We start from the raw sequence: 21063 nt of genomic DNA, 5'->3' as shown, positions 1-21063 counted from the left end.
ATATTTTGATAAGGATAATAATAGAGGCGATGCTATTAAGCCAACGATACAATTTATATCAGACATGATTTATGTAGCAAGAACACATTTATGAGATTTGCATACAAGAAAAAAAGATGCATTTGAACGAATATTCAGACATTTTAATCAATTATATATCAATTAATCAATTTATTACATAGATTACACACATGTGCATTAATATGGGGGGGGGGGGGGGGTCTGGTCTGAGTCAAACATGAACTCCGTTGATACACATATTATAAGAAGGCTTTAAATTAGTTAACGTGAGGAATTTCCTGTTCTTGTACTATTTTATGACACACATTGGTTTCTGTAACTTTCTTAAATCTTCCTTGGTGTTTTTTTTTTTCTGTTTTGTGATCGCATAATGTATATTGGTCATTGCACACTTCTTTACATATTTTTGTTATGTTTAATTCTGCTGTGTATTGTTCAACCTATGAAAAAATATTTTTTCTGTTGCATGATAACAGTTGACTTAATAAATTCAAATTCAGTATTCATCGATTTGCTTTTTAATTTTATTCACCCGTTTTCTCCCCCCCCCCCCCTAGTGGCTTCCCACGCCGATGCTCAACCAGCTTATCACGGGAAACTGGTAGGGTCACTTAGTTCTTACGCTCACAGTGTTCAGGGGACGGTTTATGCAGAGGACGATAGGACTTTGAGAATCATTGGATTCTCATACGACGGGACTGCACCAGGTAAATGAGGCCTTGAAGATGATGATGATGATGGCTGTGATGATGGTGATGGTGATGAGGATGGAGATGATGATGGTGATGGTGGTGATGATGATGGTGATGATGATGATGGTGATGATGATGATGATGGTGGTGACGGTTTCGCTGGTGATTACGATGATGATGATGCTGCTTATGATGATGGGGATGATGATGATGATGAAGATGGTTTTGGTGGTGATGATGATGGAGATGAAGATGGTAATGATGATGATGGTTATGATGATGATGGTGATGATGATGGTGATGATGTTGATGGTGATGATGATTATGATGGTGATGATGGTGATAATGTTGATGATGATGATGGTGATGAAGATGGTAATGATGATGATGGTGATGATAATAATGTTGATGAAGGTAATAATGATGGTGTTGGTGATGGTGATGGTGATGGTGGTGATTGTGGTGGTGATGACGATAACGATGATAATGGTAGTGGTGACAATCATGATGATAATGAATATAACTAGAAAATAGGAAGGTGATGATAATGCTTATGATGATATTGATAATTGGGAGAAAAAAGTTCAGTATACAATTATTAACGTGCACTTTTACACACTTGAAAACTGAAAACGGTGTATGTACTGTAAAATCCTTATTCTAATCACAACTAAAAAGTAACTTCCCCCAGAGCAACTACTCCTAATTTCTGAACCGCAACATTTTTTTTGACATATTTACTTAGTAGGGACTGTGCCTGTGGTTTTTATTTAACTCATGCGTGAAAATCAGATTTTCATTTTTCTCGGGTACTTATGGCAAGCCAAAAGGGTTTATATTTATCTCTTGTATCTATATTCATCTCTGAATAAATATATTTATCTTTCAACATTCTGACCGCTAATAAATGCCTGAAACCCCTGAGCTTCACGGGGCAACGTCCCTTGACCCCCGCCTCGGATTTGCCCCTGGGCCAATTTACGCTCCACTTGCTTCGCTCGCTTTGCTCTACCTGATAGTAAATACTTTAGCCTCACACCCCCTCCCCCCCCCCCCACTTTGAAAAACGTTCCACCGTGCCTGCATGTAACATGTAAGAGTGGGGTTGATGAAGATTGTTTGCTCATTCCGCCACTGCTCCCTCATCCCTCGCATTTTGCCCCCCCCCGGCCATAAAAAGGAATCGCCGCCCCTGCTGTCTATACCATTATACTATCTATACTCCCTATATTAGTAAGAGCATGTACATTACGAAGCTTATACCTTCGCTCTGTTACGTTTCAAAAGGTCATGAGGGTAGGGATAATACTTTTGTAGGTTGAGAGATGCTTCTTTTTTAGCAGAAAGGAAAGACACGTTATACTCTATTCAGTTTAAAAGTGGTGTTTAATAAAAAGGGCTCTTTCTAGAAAAAGGGCACTTATAGTTAGAATTGGAAAGGAAAAAACATTGTTTAGAAAGGGGCACTTTTCGTGCTTGTGAAAGTCTGGGTATTGTTCCTCGCCTACCCACTGCTCCACTGGCTTACATTATACTGGGAAACCTGTTTAGCCGCTCAAACTCTTATAATTTTTATTTTATATTGGTTCTTTTTATTAAGAGAAAGGGGGAAAATAAGTGAAAGGGGAAATTATAAGAATAATAAAGGAGTAGGCCTACTTAACAGTAGGGGCACCTTGGGTTTAAAAAAAATGTCTGAGCTAAATGTCGGTCGGCGCGATGTTCAAATTTCAGGGGGCAAAAAAGAAATTATTGCTCACATATAGTTCTATGTAGCTTGATATATCATGGTAATTTTGAGGGAAAAGCAACGATTTCTGAATTGTAGCGATAATAGTTCGCCTCTGCTGCTCTTCAATATTACTATGACAATCAGTATTAAATATTTTGTCAAGGACTCATGATAAATTCGTTTAATAGTTGATTCCCTCAGTTGATTCTTTTGTTCGGATTATTTGGCGGGGAAAGATGGAAGTGAACGGCCTCACGCTTAACGACGTTGTATTATCATTCTTATTTGTTCATCGTCCGTACAATGCTTTTCGAATATAAAAAACAGCTTTTATTGTTAGGCTTCCCGAAAGAAGTTTCAATTCTTGATAAGTAATTTTTGGTTGCACCCTGTAGATTATGATGATGTGTTTGATCTTGTTTTCAATAACAAAATCAAACAGATGATAATAGACCAGTTCATGGTTAATAGGACATGTCCCAAATGACCCCGAATATCCGCAGATCTTCAAAACATGAAGAGGCCCCACTTTGTACATTTTGAAATAATCACTCTTATGTAGCGATGGAGGTGGTACATAAAATGTCTTTGCTTCCATTTTCAAAGCATACTTCCACCTGTGTATCATGGAGTGCACTGCTTGTGCATAAACGAATAATGATAAAGGGACTGTGCATGTGGTTTTTATTTAACTCATGCGTGCAAATCAGTGGTATCTGTCAAGTCAGGCTTAAAATGAGCTTATTTCAAAATTCAAAAGATTTTCATTTTTCTCGCCTACTGCATCTTTCCAATATGTTTGTCTTTTTAATATATTCATCATTGTATATGTTCATCCTAAAGCCATGTTTAACATATTTTTTCTATTTATTCATCTATTCAATATGTTCATCATTTTTCAGGGTAGGGGGGTACAATGGCTTTACCTAATAGTTTAGAGAGGAAATTGCGTTGTTGCAAGAAAAACAATACCAATACCAATACCAATACCAATACCAAGAAACGTTATTAAACGTAATAAATGCGTCCATCTTTTACTACTACTACTACTACTACTACTACTACTACTACTACTACTACTACTACTACTACTATTATTACCACTACTACTACTACGGCTACTACTACTACTACTACTACTACTACTACTACTACTACTGCTGCTGCTATTACTACTACTACTACTCACTGGCGTACTGATGGGGGGGGGGGGGGCTTGAGGACAGTTCCCCCCCAATAAAATTCAAACGTGGTTCATTTCTAATTCGATACCAGTGATTAACAAAATAATGTTGCTGAAATGACATGATTTTCCGGTATTTGTTCTCATTTTTTTTGTAAATTATACTTTTGTATACGTTTGTTGGAAATGACAAATTCCTAAAATTACAGTAAGCCAACAAATATAGTTATTAAAAGGCCTAAGTGTGAGAGCCCGCGAAACGGCGGGGCTCCGCGGTCCTCGAGCCCCCCCCCCCAACCATCACACACCCACACACTTGAAATAAAATATGTTAAAGAAAAAAGAAGAATAGTGACTTGCCAGTGTCTCAAATGAGGTATCAAAAAATGCTCATCTGACCGTTATTAAATATATACAACCCCTGAGCTTGCGGGGGCTCCGCCCCCTGGATACTCATATGAAGGAAATTAAATACCTAAAACCCATGAGCTTCCGGGGGCTTTGCCCCTGTACCCCACCAAGGACCCTGAGGCGGGCCCCTGGATGCTCATCTGACCGTAATTTAATGGCTAAAACCCCTGTGCTTCTGGCAGCTTCGCCCCCTGAACCCCAGTAGGGGCCCTAAGGCGGGCCCCTGAATGCTCATCTGACCGTAATGCCCATGGACCCCACGCCAATTTACGCTCCACTCGCTTCGCTAGCTACGCTCTTTCTGGTCGTAAATACTTTAGCCCCCCCCCCCCCACTTCGAAAAACGTTCCGCTGGGCCTGCTTGTAACGTTTAAGACTCGGGTGGTAATGCGAAATTGTTTTCCTCCCCCTCTAAACTGCTACTATTAATACTACTACTAATACTACTACTACTACTACTACTACTACTTCTACTACTACTACTACTACTACTACTACTACTACTACTACTACTTCTACTACTACTACTACTACTACTACTACTACTACTTCTACTACTACTACTACTACTACTACTACTACTACTACTTCTACTACTACTACTACTACTACTACTACTACTACTACTACTAAAACTACTACTTTGATGATAACAACGCTCATTAATTTCTATGTCTCACATTTGTGTTCTCCATCTCTTCTTATGCTCATCAATAGATGCGTTCCTATATGGAGGAGAGACGGGCTCACCATCCGGCGATGGCTTCATCATTCCAAAAGAGGATGGAACGTAAGAATTTATGTTTGATAGAAACAAGATTTTAAAGACTTTCAAAAAATCAACCTTAGAAAGTTTCAATGCCCTCGTCGGCCACCTTCGGAAATGCGCGAACATTATAATAAACAACACCGTAAAATCAACCTAGGGCAAGTTTAAAAGCCTTGTCCATCCTTAATTGAAATGTGCGAACGTCACAGTGACGTATAAGTAATGCGAATATGATTTATATGGGGTATATATTGAACTGGCTTTGTGGTGATTTCTCGAAAGACTTTGTGATCGTTCGTACATGTGTATTTGTCTTTTAGTCATTGTAATTCTCTGTCCATATTTTGCACTGTTTCCCTCCTTTCTCTTTCTTTTAAATATCTCCCTTAATATCATAACTTAAGTATCCTTTCTAATCTAGCTCTCCATCCTCTCTCTCTCTCTCTCTCTCACTCTCACATGGTGCACCCGCAAACCTACTGTATAAAGTCAATTTGTTTAAAGCTAATTGTAATGTTTCCTTTTAGTCACTTATGCCTGGATTACATTTGGCCTGCGATTAGTCTACGTTGCCGGTATCCTGCTCGTATCCCCTTTTCCGTTCGGCCTTTGTGCGGAGGCAGGAGGCGGCCGTGAGATTTTCGTACGGATTCACGGGCTCCGCAGCCTTTACGATTTTGTTTCGCGAGAAGTAAAACAAATTTGAAATAATCGTAAGCCCGTAGCCCGTATACATGTCGTAGGTGGCATTGCACAATCCCCGCACGGGCATCGCCCGGAGGCCTCGCACTGATTGTGCAGCAAACGTACGATTTTTCGGTGAACATGGGGACAAAGAAAATCGTACGGAGATTGTAGACGCATGGGGCATTCGCACGGCAATTGCACAGCTATCGCAAGGTTGCTGTACGGTCACCGCGCCTTCTCCGCGCAACCTTTGCACGGAAGCTGCACGGGCTCCGTACGATTTCCGTGCGGAGGCTACGGAGACTGCACGGCTACTGCATGCAAATTGCACGATTTCCGTACAATCTCCGAGCAGCCTCTGTACGGATTTGCCCCGGCCTGCCCCCGAGGGCCAATACAATAAATGGCACGATGCTCGTAGATAATGTAAACACAAACATCGTAGCCCGTAGCCTCCTACGATGTCTACGAAAAATCGTAGACTAATTTATCGTACGGCGCCCGGGGCAAATGTAATCCAGGCATTAACTCCACAATCATTACCCCGTTTTTAGCATGCTTGTCATTGTGGTATTATATTCATGGAATGAATTCGTGCCAGGTATCAATTTACCTCACATGGCGTGGCAAAATAATGTAGATTAATGTCTTGCCAAAGGACATTAGTGTCGCGGTGGGACTCGAATCACAAACCATGTGATCCACTGTCCGGTAACGTATCCACTAGATCAAACCTCCATAAATTATGGTTCTTGTTTCATTTAAGCGAGGAAAAACTGGGCTCTTACTCCAACGTCGATATCACGGTAACTCTACCGTCGTCGAAAACTGTCTCAAACCTCGCCTGGATCTCGGTCTGGTGTCGACAATTCGGGGTAATTATCTATGTATCTCCTTAGTATCAGAATAAGTATTATGATAACTCTGCAAGTGTTTTTGTTTGTTATTCTAAGTACTGTATAGGGCCTATGTACGCGCGTAGCCCAACATTGTGTATATTAAATCCCTACCCTCGCCTCCCCTCTGTTCGCGTTCTACATCACCCCCCCCCTCCCTCTGTCCCCTCCTCTTCCCTCCCCTTCTCCTCACTCTTCCCCTCCCTTCCCTCCCCTCCCCTATTCTTCCCTCTGTTCCCGTTCTACCTCGCCTCTCTCTCTCCCCTCCTCTTCACTCCCCTCCCCCTCTCTCTTCCACTCCCTTTCCCTCCACTCCCTCCACTCACTCCCCCTCTCCCTCTGCCCCTCCTGCAAGATTTAATAATGCATGAAATTGAAAATGCATAGCTGAAGTTTTTTTTTTGGTCTTCATTAGATCATTTTCCTAGAGAAAACTGTCTAACCGTCTATTAGCAGTGGAGAAATCAGAGAAATAATTAGCACAACTTCTTAGGTCTGAACAAGCTACATTATGATGACAATTCTAATATTTTCCGTTCGTTTGCAGGTCGACTTTGGGCATGTTTCATTTCCATCGGCTTTTGTCCCACCTTCCCCTTACGACCTTGGAGCTCTTGGATTCTCCCCACGCGTCCATGGAACATCGGCCACCGCTGTGGTGGTACTCGACCCCAAGAAAATAAGATTTGAAAACTTGAACTACGATGGACTCGGTCCGGGTAAGATACCATATAATTCTATAAATGTCTTGCTGCACCTCAGTACAAAGTCGATATATTGATCTTATGAGTACTTTACTAAAATACTGATACTGACGGGTTGGCCAATAATTCGATTTAGTTAGTTTTATTATTATTATTATTATTTCTTTGGCATGTCCAATATACAATAGAAGGTACAAAAGAATGGCAACATAGGATACACAGTATGAAAGAATAAAATTGGCTTCCCCTGCTGCACTCCCGAAGTTGCCTGGAAGAAAAAAAGGAATGTGAAATTCCTATGACCCGTAAGTCTTTTCTTCCGACTCCACGAAATGCGGCATTGAATGCCTAAAATATTATACATAATCAGATTAAAAACAGACACAAATAACAACTTATTGATGACAATGCACAATCTTAAGCCCGATAAATTGCAATATCTTCTTTCGGGTGCCACTGGCATGTCTGTCTAAATAAAGCAAAAAAGAAAAGTAAAAGCAGAAATTGGAATTGAATAATAGCTATCATGTTGCATTTCAGAAAGATTTGAAGAATAAAACTAAACGGTCAGTTTGAGATGTGTGATAGAAACAATTACAATGAGGGAAAATACAAATCAATCTCCTAATATTCAGATTATATATTCAATTATATTTATAGCCAAACATCACCTGTTGATGTTTGTTACATGTGTTCATAGTTTAAAAGTTTGATTTTAGTTGGGTAAGAAAAGAGGGTAATGAGACAAGGACAGCCGCATTCCTGAGTGAGAACGATATTAACGAAAGATATTAATTGATATATGTGTTGGTTTTCCGAGTTGTTAATCGAATGGTTGATAGATTGTTATTGTTTACTGAGTCCAGAATGTTTGCTTCGGGCCTTGTTTCGTCAAGGTATACGATTAGTGATTGGGTTTTGATTGATAAGTTTTAAGCTTAGGCTTAAATTAAAGTGTAGGCCTGAGGTGTGATATATGGTTGAGTTAGAAATTCCTCCGGTGCAATTGGTTGAACGCAGAAAATATTAGTTATATTAGGTGTTACAAGAAACCTGTAGAGTCCAGTGCATACAGCAAACAATATTTTGCAGAAGCGTACTTACTGGGTAGGACCTAACTCTTGACTTGCAGTAAACTCCTTTTAAATTTCATTTGCAAATAATTGAATAAATCCTGAATTTTGCAGACGCTTACTTCTGGGTGGGGCCAGGTGACACACCAAACAATGATGGGGATTACAAAATACCAGATGAAACGGGAAGGTAAGATATTATCATTATTCTATGACAAAATGGCATATGGGCCAAGATTTATTTAATGATTTAAATCATCTATGTTTTAAACCGTGAGCTAATGAGGAGAACCTTTTACTAAATTCGGTTTTCTTTTTGTGATACGCAGGAATTACATGATGATTTCTTGTTTTGTTATTTTACTTCGTTGCCTTGTTATCTTTGTTATTTTTGGTTCCAAGATCAAAATAGGCGAAAGGAAAACAAAATACGAATAGAGGAAAGCGATTGTACGTATGGGGCGCCAAGTGTTACCCTAGTTTTTCGGTATAAAGTCACCTCATTTTGTTACAAAATTTGTACCGAATTAATTTCGTCCACAAAATGAACTAAAAAAAAATATTTTGTAACAAAATTTTATTTTGTTAAAATTTTTTGTAACAAAATAAATTTTGTTACAAAATGATTTGTACCGAATTCATTTTGTTACAATTTTTTTTACCGAATTCATTTTGTTACAAAATGATTTTTACCGAATTCATTTTGTTACAAAATCATTTTACCGAATTCATTTTGCTACAAAATGATTTGTACCGAATTCATTTTGTTACAGAATGACTTTTACCGAATTCATTTTGTTACAAAATGGCTTTGTACCGAATTCATTCTGTATTACAAAATGTTTTTCTTTTGTGGACGGAATACATTACGTACCGAGCTCATTTTCATTCTGTTTACGAAATTATAGTCCGTGCATATAGTTTTGTGTCCGCGGAATGCACGGTCAGTGAACAGTTGATGCTTGGAGGAGAGGGGACTAATTACTAACCTTGATAAGAAGTTGTGTTCATACTGCACGCACTGCCACATTTGTTACAAAATAAGTTTTTTTCGTTCATTTTGTAACAAAACTAAAACTTAAAAGAGGGGAAAGTGGAAATTATTTGAAAAGAGGAACACTTATCTTGAGTAAAAGGAGGCATATTTCGTACGTAAAACGGGGCACTTATAGGGTACCTGAACCAAAAAAAATGGGGGGGGGGGCTATGTGCCCCCCCCCCCCTCGGCGCACCGCCTGTGATAACGCTACTACATCTACTTATTGTTACTAGACTAACTACCATCATTATCATCATCATCATCATCATTATAATCATTTGTAGGCCATTTGTTTGTATTATGATGCAGTTATCAAAAGCAAACACAACATATCAGTGGTAAATTAATCATAATTATATACCCTTAGTTTACAGATAATCAAAAGTTACTCTGGAGTAAACGTCACCGTGACTCTCCTTGACAATATCACTGTAGCCGACATTGGCCATATCGGACTGTGGTGCGTCCTATTCACAGAGGACTTCGGCCATGTCGACATTCCTGGGCTCAATGTTCTCAACATTCCACCCTTGCCGCTGCCGACACTTACTACAACGACATCGAGTATGACGACGACAGCCAGAACGACTCCCTCGATGGTAAGACGTAGATTCAGCGTGCCGTCAAAATCGGTCGTGCAGCAATTGTTTCAAGGATAATTGCTCAATATCCTACAACACCCGAATTCTCAACTTAAACTCTAGGCCGAACATCATACCTTACCCTAATCTAAGCCTAGCCCTTACCTTGAAGAAATAAATCGCGGAGCATATGTCAAGGCACCTCGATCATAACCCTATCCAACGAGGATTGATCTGAAATGAAATTAATCATTGAGAAACAAACCAGAAGGAGCATTTAAGATATACTTCCATGATCAGTGTTGTCCCTTTTCTTTCACTTATCCTCCTCTTGGTTGCCATGCACCATTTCCCTTGAGTTTTTGTTTTAGAGGTAGGCCCCTTTCATTATTTTGTTAGGAATGATGATAGTTACTTGAATTTCATAATGAACTTAGATCCATTCAGCCAGTGGCACAGATTTACTGGCCTCATGGGGGGGGGGGGGGGGGGGGGGAGGGTGGCAGTGGCATTGGTATTACTTTTCCGGTTGCGGTTCCCTCTCTCCTTTTCTTTTTCATTCCCCCCTCCTCTCTTTCTTCTTCTACACTGTTGGTCATAATGGTGGAATATTTATTTTTACCCCAGTTTAGGGAAGGATTTAAAAAAATTATTTATTTCTAATAGATCAAGATAATGGCATACATTCTCAGATTCTATTGAATATTAATTTGCGAGTGTTTGTTTTGCGTGACTGCTTAATCATATGTGTGCTACTATGCTAATCAGCTAGGGAACCTACGTCCTTAAATCATAATTAACAGTAATGAGGATTAATGCCTCACAAAATGGCACTAATATAGCTGATCGACACGATTTTTATCCTGGGGCCTCACAGTAACGAGGCCATTGCTTAGCCCCTGAATTATGACTGTACGCAGTGTTTGCTAGGGTACGCGGCCCCTTCCACAAATCCCCCATAACGAAAAAAATGCAATAAATTGTCAAAAATTCATTGCATTTTTCCCCGGCCCCCAACAGGAAAAAATTCTCTGTGTGGCCATGCCTTGAACCATAATGCATGGCCCTACAGAGGAAATTTTCCTGTTGGGGGCCGGGGAAAATGCAATGAATTTTTGACAATTTATTGCATTTTTTTCGTTTTGGGGGATTTGTGGAAGGGGCCGCGTACCCTAGCAAACACTGCGTACATTCATGATTCAGGGGCTAAGCAATGGCCTCGTTACTGTGAGGCCCCAGGATAAAAATCGTGTCGATCAGCTATATATTAGTGCCCTTTTGTGAGGCATTAATCCTCATTACTGTCAATTATGACTTAAGGACGTAGGTCCCTTAGCTGATTGGCATAGTAGCACACATATGATTAAGCAGTCACGCAAAACAAAGACTCGCAAATTAATATTCAATAGAATCTGAGAATGTATGCCATTATCTTGATCTATTAGAAATAAATAATTTTTTTAAATCCTTCCCTAAACTGGGGTAAAAATAAATATTCCACCATTATGACCAACAGTGTATATTTTTGCCATTATTTTGATAGAAGGCCATGTCCTCCCATTTACTCCCCTTGTTCACTCCCTCCCCCCCCCCCTCCCCTCTCTTTCTTCTTCTTTATTTTTGCCATTATTTTGATGGAAGACCATGATCTCCCATGCGAGCCCCCAGAAGCTTCGCCACATGCCTACAGCAAAAGAAACAAAATGTATAGCTCATTTATGGATTGGGATTTTGACAGCGAATACTTGCTATATGTCCTATTTTCAGGAGTTCTGCAATTGCGAAACGCTGTTCGTGGGTGAGCTTCAAGTCTGTTGGTATATTGACGGAACCGACATCGTTATCCGTCACAGTACACCCAGCGAAGCCGGGAAGTACACCGCATTCGGCGTGAGTGGATCTCCCACGAGCACGCTGATGCCGGGTGGCGACGTCGTGGTCACCTTCGTCGACGACAACGGAGTCGCACAGGCCGTTGATTACCACCTCGGCTCCAGGGCTCAAGTAAGCTTTCCTCTGCAGTCCATACCATGTTTACAGTGCTTATCATGCATATTCAGGTGCATGTATTGCTATAAACGGAGGGGGGGGGGGGGGGGGGCGGGTTGGGGGGGGGGGGGTGTTGGGGGCGGGTTGATGGGACGAATGTCCATGCCACCGGTTACGTCAGCTCCTAGGCTTCCGAGTCTCCATAAAATCTTCCCTCCACTGCATCCTAAAAAAATATGATTTCCTAAAAAAGAAATCCTATCTGATTTTAATTTGTATTTTATATATATATTTCAATGTTAAATCACTTAAACTATAATTCTAAAAACATTCCCATATGATATGTATCTGTAGTACTATGCACGTACTGCTTTGCAACCCTAAACACTTGAGATGTTTCAACACCTTGATTTTACAACTGCTATCTCTATCATTACTCTCTGTCTTATATAGTGCTCACCTCAAAATGGCGGTGGAGCGTGCCCCGACGTCATCTCATCGAATTCGGCCAACAATGACGTCACGCTAGTCGAATCATCGATTGATAATGGAATGACCCATATAGTTTATCGAAGACCATTGGCAGCTACTGGTAAGTCATGAGATCAGATCTCCTATGTGAGATATGGAACCTGTCAATTTATGGACAATTAAATTGCTTTTCGGTTCATAAAGTATGACGCCCTCTGGTTGCATATGGAAACGTTTGCTTGGATTTGTCTCATAAAAGAAGTTGACCACAAACTGACTCCCACACGGTGTTGAGTGCTCAGGGGTCACGGGCCACTGGCTTCATTGGGCAGGTAGTGCCATTATGTGAATGGGTAAATTAACTATTACAAAATGAGGGGACACATTACATTGTACAATAGGGACACACATTGTTTTTATTGTGCAGAACATACTCTTTTATTGACTTACTTATTGAATGAAACTATAAAACCAAAATGCATTTTGTATTCTAACAATTTGAGTACAAAGAATAATAACAGGTGAATGAAATGCATAAACACCACAAACACCTGGGAAGGAAGCATTCATAAATTTGAATAGGCCTACATATAGTTGATAAACGACTCCGCATGAAACTATAAAACCAAATTGTAATTTGCGTTCTGGCAATTGGAGTAAAAAGAATGAGGTAAATAAAATGCTTCAACAACACAAACACCTGGGAAGGAAGCATGATGCTGTGAGCAAATTGGAGTGGGTAATTACGGGCATATAATTATAGGACGGTACATAATTTGCTGAGGGCTTAGATATCTTAATCTGTGACAAACCTCCCACCCCCCCCCCCCCCCCGATGTAAATGTTAAAATTTTGAGGGGAATGCTTGGCAAATTAGGGGTCGAACACCCTGCACCCCCTAATGGCCCCCAACATCACTCACTTACGGGAAGCTTAGAGTAGATAAACATATTCAATTCATCCTGAAATGACTTGGGAAGATCTGGGGAGGTTGACTGCCTCGGAACCCCTATGAATACTGCCGTTTTCCTTAAGTCCTAACATTAGTGGTCTTGTATCCTGTTAGGGCAATGGGTAATGACTAACGGGACGTTTAACATTTCGTTTTTGTGTCCGGTTGACCCACACTACGCCCGGGATAGATTCATGGAAGAGAGGGTTGAGTTCTGGTAAAGATAAAACATAATTTGTGAGCCTTTTCATTAATGAATATCGTATACATTTACCCTAAAAATGGCGGCTATTCTAAGGACCTCATATTCAAAACATATCCAAACAATGGCTGAAAGGTTTCGATCAAACACTTGTAGGTAGTTCCGTGTACCCATTTCTTTGTGCAGTGCATGGGAACTTCAGGAGTTTTCAATTTTGATTCCCCCCCCCCAATTCATTTTGTTCATTCCAAAACTTCACAATATACACTAATTATTATGTACTACATTATCAAACTTTTCCACTTCTTTCAGATAGTTTCTGTCACAATTGTTATCGTATGACCACTACTTAACCTAATCAATTTCATTTTCAATTTCAATTTTTCAATTTATTCATGTTTCCGACAAAACATTACAAATCGATTATAAGCATTTAAAACAAATGTAAGAAATTCATGATGTCTCATCGGGGAAAATGGGGTTTAACACGTTTAGGACGAGTCGCTACTACATCTGTATAATGTAGGCTCTTTAATTGAGATACCCCCGCTTTAATAAAAAAATAAAAAAATTATTTCTATGCGCCGTCTACCTAGAAATTCTATTCCGAGGCGCATCGATTATTACCCCGGCTTTAGCCTAATGGCTGCCATTACAGCGCTCCGGCATGTCAAGGAATTAATTCCTTCCATGTACCCATGATAATGTACCTAATTATTGACCTTATTTCAGATGCGACTTACGACAAAGCAATCTCAACAACCGGACCTACGTACATGATCTGGGCTCAAGGGTTAATCAATGCTGATGGCCGTGTCGCCTATCACTCACAGCGCTCTCCAGGTAATAAAATAAGATATTTTTTGTATAATCCAAAAAAGTCTAGAATGAATACAAAGTGAAAGAAAAACATGATAGTAAGGAAAGGAGGCATCAGTTGTTTGAATTATTGCTACTGAGGATGAATATTATGATGGTGAGTTAAACCAGGCGAAGAGGATCGAGAGATTAAGAAGGTAGGTAAGTAATGACTGTACAGAGATAGATATTCCAAGGCTTGAATTTGTCATTTGAAATCAGGATTCATTCCTCCTTCTTCTTGTTCGTGTGGATCTTGCATATGATTCCAATCAATGCCTACAATATTCAAGCCCCGCCCCCCCCCACTCAGTGTTATTTAGGGTACGCATATGCGTGTTCCCTCCTTTTGAAAACACCCCCTAAGTCCGGTGTGTAAAGTCCTTTTTGTGTATGTACGAGCCGGACTTTGGTGCGTAAAAAGTACCCCTTTACTGGACATTTTGGTAGCACGCATGCGGTCATTCCGACCCCGGAGTGGGGGAGGGGGGGGGGCGGGATTCAAGCAAACGGCAGATTAAAGTTTCGGGTGAATTTCAACAGGAACTGCATTTAATTTTGGAATAACCTATTGGAAATGCAGTGCGTCTGTAATATCAAACTTCCTATGGTGGCAGGAGTGGGATAGGCTGACAGCAAGGAATTCCAAGGATATTCATCCGCGCATATCTGACCCAAGTTCAGCTTCTGAGGGGTGATATCAGGAGGGAAAGAAGCCATTAGCTTCAGACAGCAATGAATATCCAGGTTGTCGGCTCAAAACCCTGTGGCAGACCTTGCAATAAAACCTGAGGGGGGGGGGGATGTTTCACAAAGACTAAGATCGACTTTAAGTTGGACTTAACTATGGCAGGCCGTTCATGCCACTGTTTGCTCTCACCGTTTACTGGCATTGGTGTCTCAAGGGACGTATAAATCGTGGATCCAAATCTACAGAATTTACATGTTTTGATAGTTCATTATTGAAGAAAAAAATATTATCTAAAGATCACAATTGAGAGACCAAATGTGAGAGCAACTAGTGGCATGAATGGCCTGTCATAGTTAAGTCCAACTAAAGTCGATCTTAGTCTTTGTGAAACCCCCCCCCCCCCCCCCCTCGGAAGGATCGAGACACTATGAAGGAAGATGAAGAGCATCATCAGGGTGGATGCTGAAGATTCAGAGAAGGACCATAAGGGAGATGAAACGACTAACCCACACAGCGTGGGGAAAACGGACGCTACTCGATGACGATGATAATAATAAGGTAGCAGCGTTAGGGTGGCACTGTCTAATTGTTGTTTGTTTTCAGTGTTTAGCAACACTACAAGCATGACAAAGCAAAAGTGAGCACTGGAATGATATCATGATAATCATAATTCTCGAAATAGTCATAAGAACTGTTTTTTTTTAATCGCCCTGCTATTGTTTCCAGGTAACTCGAACCCCCAGATCGACTTTAATCAGGTAAGCTCGACGTGTGCTCCTGTAAGTGAGACAACGACTGCACCTAGCAACCCCTCAGACACCACGACCACACCTAGCAACCCCTCCGAGACCACACCTTCGGAGGAGGAGGGCTGGACCATTGAGGGCATCATGGAGACAGAAGATGCAACGTTCACGGTGGAGATGGGATTGACAGGAGGTCAGCAAGGGTACAACTACATCACCGGTAATTCAGAATTAGTAGATATAGTTTATGAACTGGTGGTATAATCGGGAAGGGATGCTAGATCCCCCCCCCCCCTATACCTCATGACTGGACTCTCCACTATCTGAACTCTAATTTGACACTGTATCTTAAGACTGGTATTTGTTTTCTCTTCAGTACAAGACACCTAAAAAATTGTCATATTCATAATTGCTATCACCTCGTGTTATCATTTCCATTGTCACCACCACCACATGCATCATCGTCATCAACATTATCGTGTTCAATCATCAGATAACCACTACCACGACCCACTACGTCAAATCTACTATTATTACCACCACAAAGAACGTTGATCCCATCAAAATTAATATCTATTTATTTCATTTAATAGTTATAATCATTATTTATATTTATTTATGTATCTATTTATATTCATCAATTAATTCATTTGTCTATCAATTTGAATATGTATTTATGTGAAATATTTGTTTATCTATTATAACATTATATTGATATGGTGAGGCCTATCCAACATATAGAAACCAATACAATAAAATGTAGACAAGACTCTAATAAACCTGGATAAATATTTTAAAAAACGTTGACATCATCATGATAACAAGATATTTGTCTTGGTATAGGATCCGTTGGCTGGGGCATTGCTTGGTTTATCAACGGCCAGCTTATTCCTGTTCTCACTCTCAGTCGCGGTAAGACCTACACTTTCTTAGTGAGCGGAGGAGATGAACCGTCAGTGAACGCTAACTATCATCCATTCTACATCACCGATGACTCTGCTGGAGGATACGCCCAACTCTCGCAAGATGAACAGCAGGTAATGAAACCCTGGTGGTATCACTTCATAATCAAAGAACCAATGCGTTAGGAGAATCGAGAATGGCGTCTTTAAACAAAAATTCTTTACATACTTTCAAGAACATTCAAGAAAGTGATAGATAGAGAAAGAACGAGAACCTAGAGGGGGAGGAGAGAGAGAGAGAGAGGGTGGGGATGGGAGAGGGAAAGAACGATAAAAGATGATTACTTTGGCGTTTCTACATCACCGATGACTCTGCTGGAGGATAAGCCAAACTATCGCAAGATGAACATTACGTAATGAAACCCTGGTGGTATCACTTCATAAGCAAAGAGCTCATGCGTTAGGAGAGTCGAAGATGACGTCTTTAAACAAAAAGTTGTTAAAATGCTTTCGAGAACAGTCAAGAAGATGATAGATAGAGAAAGAAAGAGAAAACCAGAGAGAGAGGGAGAGAGAGAGAGAGAGAGAGAGAGGGGGTGGGGTGGGAGAAGGAAAGAACGAGAAAAGCTGATTACTTTGGCGTTTCATCAACTAAGATCGATTTCATATCTCTGTTTCCCTTTCGAACAGACGACCCAATCCAATTAATTTAAGATTAATTTTAAGGCTTGATGAAACATTCTCCTGGCATGAATTATTGCGAATTGAGAAAAAGCAATAGATATATTAGATTAAGCAAATATAAGTATTGTCATTGTTTTCACTTCTCTTATTTAATCTTTAACAGAATATCACAATCTACGCGGGGCCGGAAGGTAAGGTTTTCTTGATCGTTTAAAAGCGATTTTCCAAACAGATCTGTTGTCTATGTTTTGTATTTCAATACCTGATGAATATTCATGAATATACAGTTAACAACTAAACTATTCATACCCCTTGTAAACTTGATGTTTTGTTTTTGCTTTTCGTAAATCAAGAATGAAAGTTGGAGTGGTTGAATTTATGGCCTCTGATGAATACTTTTAGATGTAAGCTTTAATATGATACATTCTTAAGGAACATAAATCGGAACAACTAAATTTTTCACATGCTTAAACGACTACAAAACTTCGTAAGCGTATTCATAATTTAGTTGTTCTGAGACTATTTTGTCTTTTACTGTCCATTTTCTTATAAATGTCATTATACTAGGATTGATCAATCGTCCGTGGTTTTTCTTCTAATCATGTGCCATAATTTATCATATAGGCATTTCCTTAACCTATATTTAAACGTCTCTGTCCATAACAGTTTCTGGTTAGTAAGATTGGTGCATAGTATTTAAAAAGGCGTGCCATGTTCTTTTTATTCGTTCCTACTCCACCGTCTCTTTCTTCTTCCCATGCTTTTTTCCCCATTATTTTCTTTCTCTTCGTTTAAACTTTCCCATTTTCTTCTCCATTACTTATTTCTTCTTCTACTCGTTCTGGGGGTGTTTCACAAAGATCCTAAGTTAAACTTATCTCTAAGTTGGACTTAAAAATTATGGAAAGCCGTTAGCATCATTGAAAATATATTGTTAAAGGTATTTTAAAAGGCATAAAATGTTGATTCAAATAATTTATATTTTCTATTATCATAGGAGATTTCATGTTCTTGATGTTAAAGTAATGAAAAGTCTAAAATACTTGAATTTTGCTTTTGAATATATTTCATTTTAAGTCTGCAAATGGCTCTCCATAACATTTAAGTCCAACTTAGAGTTAAGTTTAACTTAGAATCTTTGTGAAACACCCCCCTGATCACTTTTGCTTTCTCTTTTGACGAGTTCTCTTTTCTTCCCCACTGTCACCATCACCGTCACCATGACAATTAACATTACATTTTTTTTGAATGAAATCCTGTTCAGTGATTGGTAAACATAGCATCATGTGACCAAACATAACATTGCTATGATGTTACCGAAAAGAAAAATATGCTATACTGTGACGTCATCCATGGTATAGTGCACTATACCATGGCACTATACCATGGATGACGTCATAGATATTTTCTTCCAAGACACTACTGTGCATGCATTCAGCAAGCGAACAGGATTTCAAATGCCTCTAGCGGGCAACTCGGGGGGTGTCACGGCGCTCACGCCGTGCAATTTACGGTGAGTCGCAGTAACTGCACCATACTACTGCAGTATTTGTATAGCGCCAGCTTTAATTCTGTCTTGAATTTGTGGATTCCTCGGTGACAGAAATTATTATAATTATATTATGGTTTGAAAAAATAAAACAAATATATCATGCACTATTTCAAGCCACTAGTGAAATTATGGATTTCACGGCGACATAAATAGTGCTATTCCTCCCACCTCGATCCATAATTTCAACTAGAGCCTCTCAGTGCATGGCATATTTGTTTACTGTTATCATTACCATCATTATCAATATCATCACCGTCGTCATCACCATTTTCATCATTATACGTCTCATTATGTTCCCATTGCTTCTCCGATTATTCTTCGTATTCTGTTAAATTCATCGCTGACTCTTTAAAAAAATAGAGGGCCCACTTTGTCAATGGGAAAGCACTGATGAGACTGGAAGCCCCGATGACTACACATCATTCGAAGACTACAAGAACACCTTGACTGTTGTTTGCCAGTCCGGTGAGCCTGGCGTACTAGTGTGGACCGTACCGATGGACGCCCCTGATCTCTTGTACTATCACGTAAGAGTAATGAATCTGGCTGATAGCCATGCAAGACATCGTGAACTCCATACTTAGCAATACACTTAATAATAATAATAATAATAATAATGAACGTTATTTATATAGCGCATATCACTTAACGACCTTCCGATTCTCACCGGAGGATTGTTGTTTGGAGAATGGGGGATAATAAGGAAATATGATATAATGAAAACGAAAGTGAAATAAATAGTGGAGGAACAGGTATTGAAATGGCTCGATCTTGGTAAGGATTGCTAGATAGCGCTTGAGCCCATCTCTTTTAAAGCCCCCACTGCACTATTTATAGCTACCTTAATTGCGCCTCTATACAGCCAACAATGCCTAAGCGGTACCCGTTGTTCCCCCATGATGCCCTTTTTCTTATGTTTAATAGTTAAGAGCTGATTGATGAGATAACCACCTGCCAGTGACCATGCAGGGGGTCTAATCCCTCCATGCCAAACTAGTGCAGAGGGGCTTTAAAAGGAGGGGCGCCAAGAAGATCGCCCCTCATACTCAGTAATGTCTGGTATACAGAAATATGAAGTATTTTTTTTATCTTTGGGCATATTTATGTCGTTTAATTGTTACCGCATCGGGTTTTATAGGCGGTCTACTATAGCTCAGCTGCGTCACGTTTGCACGCACATGGCTAATTATTTTTAATCTCTCTGAAACGTTGCAGAAACAGACCACTCGCATGTGTCAGTAGTAGGGAGGTATATAATTTAATCGGTTGCTGCAAAGCTAAATATTTTTCTTCTTCCAATCATGCAGTAATTATGTTCATTTGCACTTCGTGTTTCCTCACTCATGACCAGTTATCATAAACTTTTGAAATTCGTAGTGCTACACCCATCGCTTCCTCGGCTGGAAAATCCATGTGGTTGATGGTGAAGAGGGTCCCGGTAACCCTGGTGGACGTGTGCCATCGATCGCAAAGTCGCCGCCCGTTGTTGCTGCAGCGTCACTTTTCGCTTCTCTCTCACAGTACCTAGCAGGACTTGGCATGTGGCTTCGCCAAAGAGCATGATTTAGCAGTTTGATGACCCTAAGTAAGATCTAACAGTTCTTCTAGATACATACGCGCCTTTCGAGAGAGAGAGAGAGAGTTTTTATTAGAATTTTTATTAGAATAGAGTGACATAACCATTAATTCTCATGGATTTCATTTCATCTTTTTTCTAACTACCCTCTCCCCCTCCCCAAACAAATATTGTCCAAGGCATTTTCTTTGTCCCGGGTCTGTTCCACTGGAAATCTTAGTGCCGTCTTAGAAATAAACTATACCAATATGTTTATAATGAAACTATTCCAGGTCATTCCAAAGAGAGTTATATTTCGATTTCCACATTTCTTTGCTTCCTACAATTTTCCATGATGATAAATTTCCCTTTTGAATAATTAAGCAGCGCTAGATGCTCAAAGAGAAAATTAATCAACATTTTAGATTAATAGGTACGCCCATTTAAAAGTTATGGTCATTTTGCTAAGGAAGAAAGACAAAATATACTGGGTTTGGCATCATAGAACGAATAAAACAAATAAAGAAAGGTGCTTCATATTATCATATTAGGAGTCCATTTACACACCTATAGTGGTATCTTATCGTCGCAATTGAATAAACTGAAGTCAACTGGAGGTGAATATTTGTGCCAGATATTCTATTTTCGGCTTAGTTCTCTGTAGTTTAATTTA

General features: G+C 39.8%; 1 protein-coding gene across 1 annotated transcript in view; it reads left to right on the top strand.

Moving 5' to 3' along the window:
• Positions 1-20862, top strand: part of LOC578503 (protein Skeletor, isoforms B/C) — a 21911-nt gene extending 1049 nt beyond the window's left edge. Inside the window, exons 2-15 of the mRNA XM_030985510.1 lie at positions 579-728; positions 4757-4829; positions 6262-6370; positions 6939-7110; positions 8283-8358; positions 9575-9806; positions 11556-11792; positions 12231-12369; positions 14135-14245; positions 15678-15917; positions 16541-16734; positions 17447-17474; positions 19196-19362; positions 20213-20862. Coding sequence (XP_030841370.1) covers positions 579-728; positions 4757-4829; positions 6262-6370; positions 6939-7110; positions 8283-8358; positions 9575-9806; positions 11556-11792; positions 12231-12369; positions 14135-14245; positions 15678-15917; positions 16541-16734; positions 17447-17474; positions 19196-19362; positions 20213-20398 — 2114 coding nt within the window. The 3' untranslated portion in view covers positions 20399-20862. The remainder of the gene's footprint in view (positions 1-578; positions 729-4756; positions 4830-6261; positions 6371-6938; positions 7111-8282; positions 8359-9574; positions 9807-11555; positions 11793-12230; positions 12370-14134; positions 14246-15677; positions 15918-16540; positions 16735-17446; positions 17475-19195; positions 19363-20212) is intronic.
• The last annotated feature ends 201 nt before the right edge of the window (positions 20863-21063 follow it).

This window comes from Strongylocentrotus purpuratus, unplaced genomic scaffold (genome assembly GCF_000002235.5).
Source record: "Strongylocentrotus purpuratus isolate Spur 01 unplaced genomic scaffold, Spur_5.0 spur5_scaffold_15, whole genome shotgun sequence".
Classification (NCBI taxonomy): domain Eukaryota; kingdom Metazoa; phylum Echinodermata; class Echinoidea; order Camarodonta; family Strongylocentrotidae; genus Strongylocentrotus; species Strongylocentrotus purpuratus.
This window is presented reverse-complemented; position numbering and strand designations above follow the sequence as displayed.